Below are 9,543 nucleotides of genomic sequence, written 5' to 3' on the forward strand. Positions count from 1 at the left end.
GAAGGGCTGCAAGGGCTGTGTCAATGCAGAATTCCCACATTTTCCCAGCTGCCATGAGAAAGAAGGACACAACTAGAAGCTCTGGAGCTTACCAGTCCTTTCACTGTGCATATGTCTCTTACCATAGCTCATTCACAACTGCAATAGGATTTCTATCCTGAAGGATAAAATGCAAATTTTATTTAACTTTACAGCACTACTTCAGGTCAAAACAACAAAAAAATTACTTTCTCAAGGCAACCACACAGCAGAGTGGCCACTGCTCCAGCTGTATTTAAGTATTTCCCTGTTCACAGGGCTTTATTTATTCTGTACCTCTAGCCCATTCAAATAACTGTAGCTTGTGTGTAGCTTGCTCCAGACTCCTCACTTTCCAGCAGGCCTGAAGAGAGTCCATCACTTTACTGCCCCGATTTTTGTTTCTCCTTTAGAAAGAAAATGTCTTGGTCACACTGATTCCTCCTTTCCTGGTCACTGCACACACCTGCTGCAAAGACACTAACAATGTATTTAAAGGTTTGAACACCAAGAGGTTCATGAACATCTGTTCAGCTGCCTGCTGCACCAAGGCACAGCTGCAATTTCAGCCTGGGCTGAGTTCCCTTCCACCCAAGCCTTGTGCATGGCTCATGTTCAGCTCAGCTGGGGCACCCCAGGGGTGGCAGCACTGACTGAGGTACAGTGAAATACATGGGCCCAAAGGGAAGTTAGAAAAAGGAAGGAAATGGGGAAATAAAAGATAAGCATGTTAGATTCTTTAAAAAGAAAGCAAGCTACACTGTGGAATCAATCAAACATTTCCTAGTCCACGCTCCAGCTCAGTTTTTTGTGCAGACATTACCTGGACACTTACTGAAGTGGTTTTCAGGCAGGAGGTACTGACCCACATTGATCTGAAAAGGGGACTGAGCACTTTCCCATGTTCCAAGTGCTCCTCTCCCCCCATGCCATCCTTCATGCCCAACAGAACTGCCAGAGCTACAAATCTGAGCCTTCACATCAAAATCAATGGGTTTTCTCCACTGGGCAGCAATCTTTCAACATGAACTACATGTTTATAAAGTGGCCAGAGATAAAAGATGGAGCATACAAAGAGCTGTAGTGAAGCTACAGTAATTCCTGCTTTCCCCCTTATGACTCAGAAGAGAGAAACTCAGGCCCATTTTTATAGAACAAAGTAAGCTGGGGTCTTTCTTTGAGCCTGTAAAACTCACAAAATGCAATAAAGACATGTAGCCCTTTTTTTTTCTGGACACCTGTTTGATATTCAGGCACCCAACTGCTTTGAGATCAGCAGCTCGACAGCATTAACAGCTGGTATCTGAGTCATGGCTTAGAAAGGAGCAGTAGCAGGATTTAATGGTAAGTTGAATAGAATTCACATTGTGAAGTACCACACTTTCCAGTATGAAACTATAAAAATATATTCCCAGACTCTGAAACGAGTTCAAAAATTTGAAGTGATGATGCACCGAGGATCAGGTGTTATCTAGGAAGACCTGTCCCAGAACTGCTAGCTTGGAGTTAAAAGATTGACTGGGGCAGCTCAGGAGGGAGTGTGAGCTTTTCTTAGAGTTCCTCTTCTCTCCAGCTTTCTCTGAAGAGGCATCTTCGGGGTCTTTTGCACTTTCCCCTTCAGCATGGTTAGGGGCACTTTTGAAAGTGAATTTCTTGCTTTTCTTCCGTGAGTAGAATTCCCTCATCAAGTCCTCCACCTCCCACTGCTCCTCTCTGCGCTTCCTGCAGCAGTGCAGGGCAGCAGGGTCGATGGGATGAGCCTCAGTGTTGAAGATGTAGCCCCCAGCACTGAGCACACACTCCCCGTGGGCTGTGAGCACCACATCGAAGTCAGAGCCGTCGTTGTGGATGAAGTTGTCTGGGTCAAACAGCAGGTACAAGTATTTGATTGTCTCAGCCAGGAAGAAGGATTCCATGCGATTGTCCAGCCTGTGGTCCCTCAAGTCTTTGATCTACAGGAGAAGAAACATAGTGGGTTACAGTTACATTGGAAAAAGAAAACCAAGTTGGAATTAAGTTCAGTTAAACAGCACAGTATGACACCAACTCACCCTTAGCATAGCATGGTTTGGGCTGGAAGAGACTTTAAAGCCCAGCTCATCCCACCCCCTGCCATGGGCAGGGACACCTTCCACTGTCCCAGGCTGCTCCAAGCCCCATCCAACCTGGCCTTGGGCACTGCCAGGGATCCAAGGGCAGCCACAGCTTCTCTGGGCACCCTGTGCCAGGGCCTGCCCACCCTCACAGGGAAGAATTTCTTCCTATCATCTTAACTCATCCTCAGCTCAGTCTGGGCAAGGAGAAGAGCTTCCCATCATTTTCCCACCAAAGAAAAAATTCATAAGGCTTTTACCTACTTACTCTCAATATTTTTAAAGAGGTTTTTGCAAAATAGAGCTTGATAGCATGTTTGAAATCCTCTGTTAAGTAACTTTATAGCTATCACTCACTGCACTTCTTGTGTGTTGGACCAGATTTTCAAGGCATAGTGGGAAAGCAGAATCACACACCTGGCAGGAGAAGCCTGCATAAAGGCTTTCCTGCTCAGCTGCAAAACCTACTAGAAATGCAGGATAAGCTTCTGGTGCTTTTCCATGTTTTGGGCTCTGGGGCAACAGCCCATTTGAGCCCCTGTGAGGAAGCTACGACCAGAAACACGACCAGCAATTACCAGAGCAGCTTCACAGAGAAATACAAGGGGATTGTTGGAAAAAAGTCATATTTTGCCCAAAATCACTGCTTGACTTCAATGGCAAACATCCGTCATGAGAGCACCTTCTGAAAGCTGATTTTTAGCAGCCCTTCAGCTGCCATGGCAGATGATTTAGCACTCACAGTTGCAAACCCACAGTCCACCTTGCTGATTTTCTCTATGGACTCCACAGCATCTCTGCCCAGCTCCAGCAGTGTGGGGTCTCTCGTGGCACGGTACAGGTACATGGCGCTCTCAATCAGCTCTGCAAAACACCCAAACATTTGCAGCACAAAGATTATCAAACCATACACACAAAAACCAGAGCTAGTCCTTGGACTAATTTAAAAATACTTCAGCATAATCAGGTGAACAGCCTGGCTTGCCTGGCTCCAACACAGATTTTCCTTTTCCTAAGGATGTGCTACAAAGAAATTCCCTCTAACCAGCCTGCAGCAGCTCAGGTGAGTGACCAATGCTGCCTCCCACATTCAGCCAGTGGGAGAGAGGCAAGAGACAGAAAAGATTAATACTCAGTTGTCAAAATAAAAAAAAACCAACCCAAAAAACTTCTGGAAATGATTACAAACAAGAAATTCAATCCTCAAAATACATTTTTAAACAATACATGGAAATACTCTATACAGACAACGTAAGCACCATGCTGTCTAAAGAAAATGGCCTTTATACTTTAACACCTTTGACAGTTAGTGCTGGTGAATATTTTTGGTAGATTTGTCCAGTGTGGATATCACCTGAAGATTCAGACCAAAAGGAAGTTAACTATTATCATTTGCATTTATGGACCCACTAATCAGGTTAATTTTTTTTTTTTTTTGGGTCAGAGTTGTAAAAAATGAGAAAAAGAGAGAGATAATTTCCTTACAGTATCACAGACAACACAGAATCCCTCCTAGATGCAGAAGAGGAACAGTCTATTCCCATTCATTTTCACTTCCTAAATTTAAGGCTTTAACATTTCAAATGACTGAACCACCCCATGCCAGACAATCTAACACTTAAACATGTCAAATCCCACACTGTGAACAAAATGCAATACCAGGCCACCTTTCTACAGTAACACTATGGTTTGCTTCCTGTTTCCTTCCTGTCTTTGTGAGTGGGGGAAAACAAAACATGCAGCTTTAAATCTGGAAATCCCTGCTGAAATCCATGCAGGAACTGAGTCACAGCAAAACTGGGGAGGAAACTGTGGTGTTGCTAACATTTGATCTCCCAATCAGAGCTAAAGCAGGAGTGATGTCACTATTTATTTCAGCTGTTTACCAGGCCTGAGTGGATATCCTTCCCTCTTGTCCACTGTGTATCCCTGGGGGATGTTGTAGAACTCGGGCAGGCCCCCAAACTGCTTCCAGACCGTGTAATAGTTGAGGAAGGTGCGCATGGCATTCTCCACATCCCCAATGAGGCTCTGAGAGACAGCAAGCAGCAAAGAAACATGGCACTGAGCAAAACCAGCACAGGAACCAGTGCATAACACTGCACAGGCAAAGAAACACCAGTGACAGAATGGCTGTTTCATCACTGACTGGTGGAACAACACTGGGGCAGGATGCCTTAAGAACAGGTAAGACCGAAACCTGAAATCATATGAAGACTCTGATTTTTTTTAAAGAAGGCTGTGTTTCTTCAGTCAATCACAGCATCCAATCTCTTAGGAAAATAAAATCTCAGAAACATGAAATGATGAGAAAAACATTCACACAAATAAAACATTTGTGAGGTGATAAAAAAAGAGATGTGAATTTATTTTTCCTTGAATTCCCCTATGGATTATGGGACCACTTGCAGTGGAGTTTGCTACAACAAAAATCATGCTGAATGGGAGATTATAATAAAATTAACATTTTCTTCAACATCATCTTCCATAGGCTCAAATCACTGCAGATTTTACTAGAGATCAAACCAAACCTTTAAACTGCACAGATTAGGGTTATATTTGTAACTTTTTCCTTGAAGACCAGCCCCTGAGAGATGAAATCACCAAATGCTGCTGGTGTGACAGCTCCTACCTGCAGGCCTGGCCAATAGGCCTCCAGGGACTGGAACACAGGCATGGACACTGTTCCTTTGTACATCTGAACCCACAGGTACCAGTCATCAAACTTGGTGTAATTTTTGATAGCTTTGTTGTACTCTGTAAAGAAACAGATGGGTGAGTAAGCCACAAAAAAAGTCTTTAACGTGCCCATTAGATCCTTCATTTCTTCCTGCTAAAGGTGCTGGGCCCCTTCCCACAGAAAACAAACACTCACCTAAAAACATGGACATCAGCTCCTTGTCCTGCAGGAGGATGGCTCCTTTAACCAGGTACTCAAAGTAGGAGTCCACCCCTGCCCCAATGCCAGCATCCTGGGCCACCCACTTGGCAGTGATCACATCAATGTGGTTCCCCACCTGGAAGGAGGGAAGGACAAGGAGACAGGCACTTAAGTAACACAAGAAATCCTGGTCCTTTTTTCAGACCATCAGTTTCACAGATATACAATGTCTATTCCAACCAGCATTTTCTGCATTACAGGACACATTTATCAGCATCAGAAAAATATACAAACTGTAGAAAATATAATTTTATGCTTCCAATATCAATGCTTCACTGGCCAAAACAACACATTATAACACTACTGTAAAAATGAACAGTTTCAACATGAAGTGTCTGGTCCTAATTCTGATCTTACAAAAGAGTACAGAAGGATGGAGAGGTGCAGAGAGACAGAGGTCAAGAATGTCAAAGGTACAAGAGCTGCCATGTTAGTATTTAAATAGATGCTGGCACTCTTCAGCCTGTGAACAAGCCCAGCTGATGGAAAACTAAATACACAATCATGTCTTTCTTAGCAAACATGAAAAGAACCAGCAATAATTGAGGATTTGGGGTATAAATCAAAACAAAGGGAAACATTTCTTCATACAGCCTGTGAATAATCTGTTACAATAAACACAGGGTATAAAGAAATCCGTTTTGCTTCATATATGCAACACCAAGAGCTCACAGAGGTTAAAAAAGCAGTGATAGAAAAGAGCAGGAGACAGTGAACACAGAGATAATACTGCCAGCTCTGGGTGTTCCTGAACCCCAGAGCTGCACAGCCTGGTAATATCTCAGTGCACTTGCCATGCTCTTGTTCTGCTCCCTAAGCCTTTGTCCCACCAGGCATCAGACAGACCTTTCATTTAATCTGCTACAGCTGCTGTCACAAGAGCTGCAGCAGCCAGCAGGAGCATTTGTCTCCCAGCCACATCTGGTGTGGGCCAGAACAATGGGATAATGTTGGGCTGCTGCAGTGAAGCAGGGATGTGGGTGCTGTAGGTGTTCAGAACAATGTCAGACACGAGCCTCCAGCCCAGCTAGGAGCACTGTGGTTATTTATCCTGCTCTATCTCCTCTCTGTTGATGCTTTTTTATGCCTAGAATTGCAACCACAAAGCTACAGAAAAAGCAGCTCAGCACATCCCAAGTCCATTCCTCACTCACCAGCCCAATGTCTGAGCGATTTTTCCACAGGGCCTTCAAAGCCTTCCTGGCAACGTCCTCGAACACTGGGTCACCAGTGAGGTGGCTTAAGGTGGCAAACTCCACTATAAAGGTGCCAATTCCAGCAGTACAGGTGACTGGGGTCTCCCCAGGGTTTACTCCATGCAGCAGGTTCACTGTGCCATAGGGCATCCCAGTTGGGGTCTGGAAAGCTGAAACACAGAATTTTGGGGTCACAGAAGTGCTCAGTGCTGTGTTGAACAAACTCTCAAGCAAACATGTGCCTCACATGCCCCTGCACATGGGCAGGAAGCGGGTCTGGAGGAATTGCAGAGAACAAGATGAGAAGAAGAATGTGATTCTGGGAGGGTCAGAGAGGGTATCCCAGGCTGCACACAGTCCTGGGAAGGTCCTGAGGATCTCCTCCACCTTGCCAGAGCAGCAGACTGCATCCCCACATTTTTTACAGCACAAGCAAGGTGGTCACTAACCACACTGGCCAGCAAAGTGCCAACAGCGAGGCTGTGATCACTCCATGGTGCACACAAGGGAACAGTGCCATGCCACAAGGGCACACAGCCCAGCTGCAGCCCACAAAGAGCACACGAGGCAGTATATTCTTGTCTTTACAAGCTGCTGTCTCACAGCCTTTATTTATTATTTATATTAAATATATTTCCTCTCAACCAGCAACAAGCACACTGATGTGTTAAGCACACACAGCACTTGGCATGCACGCATAAAACATCTTCCACACAAATTAAACCTGGAGCACTGAGCTTGCAGCTCAGGGACCACAGGACTGATTTTTGAGCTGGCTCATCCAGCAGTGCATGTCCCATCCCAGGCAGCAGGCAGCCCATGATCCCAGCACAGTGACACACAGCACACAGGGGCTCACCTGGCAGCAGTTTGCGAGCTGCTTCCTCAGCCATCCTCAGGAGAGGGCCCGAGCACGGCCAGCCTGCTTCCACTTCAACCCCAGCCTTCCTGGAGAGCAGGTGAGCAGAGAGGAGCCCTCCCACCACTGCAAGGACAGCACAATCCATTACACACGTGGGGAGGAATGAGGCTAAATCTAATCCTCAAAAAGAGTGATTTTTCTCTTGCTGCTTGTTTGCAGGGCAGCAGAAACAAGTGGAGAGGCTGGATAAGGGATGATGGCTCCAAACTGACAGAAGGCAGGGTCAGATGAGATATTGGGAAAAAATTCTCACCAGGGTGGGAAGACCCTGGCACAGGGTGCCCAGAGAAGCTGTGACTGCCCCTGGATCCCTGGCAGTGTCCAGGGCCAGGCTGGACAGGGTTTGGGGTAATCTGGGACAGTGGAAGGTGTTCCTGCCCATGGCAGGGGGTGGAATGGATGATCCTTAATGTCCCTTTCCTACCCAAACCACTCTCTATTCTATAATGTATTCATTTTTTTCTAGGAAGAGTCAAGAATTTCTGTGTGACAGCAGCTGTGAGTTATTTGCTGTATTTAGCTATTAGCTATTACTTATATAGCTGATACAGCTATATTACCTAATATTAGTTATTTTACAGGCCTTCCTATGACCACATAACAACCACAGAAAAATTACACTGCTGCAAAAATTGGCACAGCAATATCTGGCAGGACAAACAACAAAAGCATAACAAAGTTTTGTGCCCTGGCAGTGTCTTTTAGCTGGATGGCACTGAAGCAGTCAGGCATTCAAAAAAGCCTTTGTGATTTTGAAGGGAAAAAAATAAAGAATAATCCTAGGAATTCATAATCTATACTCTAAAACATTATGCAAAAGACAACAGGATAAAATCTGTATGCTTTCAGTGAAAAATATATTTATTCCAAAGCTGAAAACCTCACACCAGAATACTGAAAGTGCCACATCTACTTCTGCTTGGGACAGGAAGCAAAAAGGGATGTGCAAAGACTGAAAGGAAATGACGTTTGTTTGGGGTTTTTCCTCTCTGCATCCCAAATTCCCTCTGACCACCTCCTCACCACCACCTCTGAGACTCGTACAGGAAGGAAACCCAGTACAAACCCCACAGAAAGCCCCACCTCACCTCGAATATTTGTTTCAAAGACAGATGCATTGACATCAATATCGAAGTCCACCCCCTCCTGCAGCACGTTGACAACTCGCTGGAACTCGGAAACATTTCCCAAGATCTGCAGGGAAACAGAGAATCAGGCTTAGAGTTCATGGAAAAACAAAGAGCAGTTCAATATTTGGGGCTTATTTTAGTTTGGTTTTACTATTTTGTGAAATCATTAAGTACAGATATTACTAAAAAGCTGGTTTCAAACGGCTTTTTTCCCACACTTTAGGTCTTTACTGCAGAGGGTGCCAGGACAGAAGTGTTCTGCCACCCCTCCCAGGGCTGATGCAAAGGGAAATGCAAGGTTCTCAGGTCAATGAATAACTGACTTTTGGCACCACCACCTAAAATCCAGGTGTGCAGGTGGCACCCAGCGCCCTTGAGCAGGCTGTGGGCTCTCAGGGCTGGCTGCTACTCACCAGCAGCGTGTCCAGGGCGTCGATCAGGGTCAGGGAGAAGCTGCGGAGAGAAGCCAGGTGAGGCCGGGCGGAGGGGAACAGCTCATGCCCACCATCCCCGCCCCGGGCCAGCCCTTACCTGCCCCAGGTGTCCTGCCCGTCGCACGTCAGCGGCCGCAGCTCATCGTAAGGGAAGGCGCTCTCCAGGTAGTGCTCGTAGGCGTGGTAGAACATGGCCCGGACCCGCTCCCTGCGGCACAAGCACGGCGCGCTCAGCCCGGGCCCGGCCGGGCCCCGCACCGCCCGCTCCGTACTCACCGGTAGGAAGCCACGTCCAGCCCGCGGGCGGCCGCGCCGCTGCCCGCCGGCAGCCGCAGCGCCCAGAGGCACAGCAGCGGCCCGAGATAGCGCTGCACGGAGCCCGCCATGGCCGCGTCCCTCACGGCTCCTCAGCGGGACCCGCTCCGCGATCCCTCCCGCTACCCTGCCCCGAGCGCCCTCAGCGCCGCCTCAGCCCTGGCCACGCCCGTCCTGCCCTGTCAGCCAATGGGAGCGGCCTCTGCTCCCTGGCCCCGCCCCTCCTCCCGCTCCAGCCAATGGGAGCGGGGAGGGCTCGGCGCACGCGCTGGCGGAAGCGCTGCGAGGCCGCGTCCGGTGCGGTGCGGGACGCGCGGAGGAGCGGCGGCGCTTTGGCGGCTCTCGGGGTATCGCTGCCGCCTCGGCGGGGCTGTGCGCTCTGACTGCGGCAATTATCGCGGGCACTGCGCGCACAGGTGCGGGAGGTTCCTGCGGTACCTCTCCGGAGGCTGTGACTCGCCGTCCTGGTGGCAGGAAAGCTGAGCGGGCAGCGC

At 47.7% G+C, this 9,543-nt stretch overlaps 1 protein-coding gene across 1 annotated transcript; it reads right to left on the bottom strand.

Moving 5' to 3' along the window:
- Positions 1-158: 158 nt before the first annotated feature.
- Positions 159-9,216, bottom strand: EDEM2 (ER degradation enhancing alpha-mannosidase like protein 2). Its single transcript, XM_056507054.1, has 11 exons — positions 9,011-9,216; positions 8,832-8,942; positions 8,714-8,753; positions 8,259-8,364; positions 7,108-7,233; positions 6,207-6,418; positions 4,987-5,128; positions 4,744-4,868; positions 3,998-4,142; positions 2,854-2,975; positions 159-1,970 (listed from the first exon to the last, which is right to left on the bottom strand). Exons 1-11 carry the CDS (start codon positions 9,118-9,120, stop codon positions 1,479-1,481), a joined length of 1,731 nt encoding a protein of 576 aa, XP_056363029.1. The 5' UTR covers positions 9,121-9,216; the 3' UTR covers positions 159-1,478.
- Between the last annotated feature and the right edge of the window lie 327 nt (positions 9,217-9,543).

This window comes from Oenanthe melanoleuca, chromosome 20, assembly GCF_029582105.1.
Source record: "Oenanthe melanoleuca isolate GR-GAL-2019-014 chromosome 20, OMel1.0, whole genome shotgun sequence".
NCBI lineage: Eukaryota > Metazoa > Chordata > Aves > Passeriformes > Muscicapidae > Oenanthe > Oenanthe melanoleuca.

Excerpts from the sequence above, each read along its gene's own strand:
- EDEM2 (XM_056507054.1), bottom strand. The coding sequence starts at position 9,120 with ATGGCGGGCTCCGTGCAGCGCTATCTCGGGCCGCTGCTGTGCCTCTGG. Across the intron at positions 6,419-7,107 it reads AGCTCGCAAACTGCTGCCAG|CTTTCCAGACCCCAACTGGG; the intron begins GTGAGCCCCTGT and ends TCTGTGTTTCAG. Across the intron at positions 4,143-4,743 it reads CCTATTGGCCAGGCCTGCAG|AGCCTCATTGGGGATGTGGA; the intron begins GTAGGAGCTGTC and ends GCTGTCTCTCAG.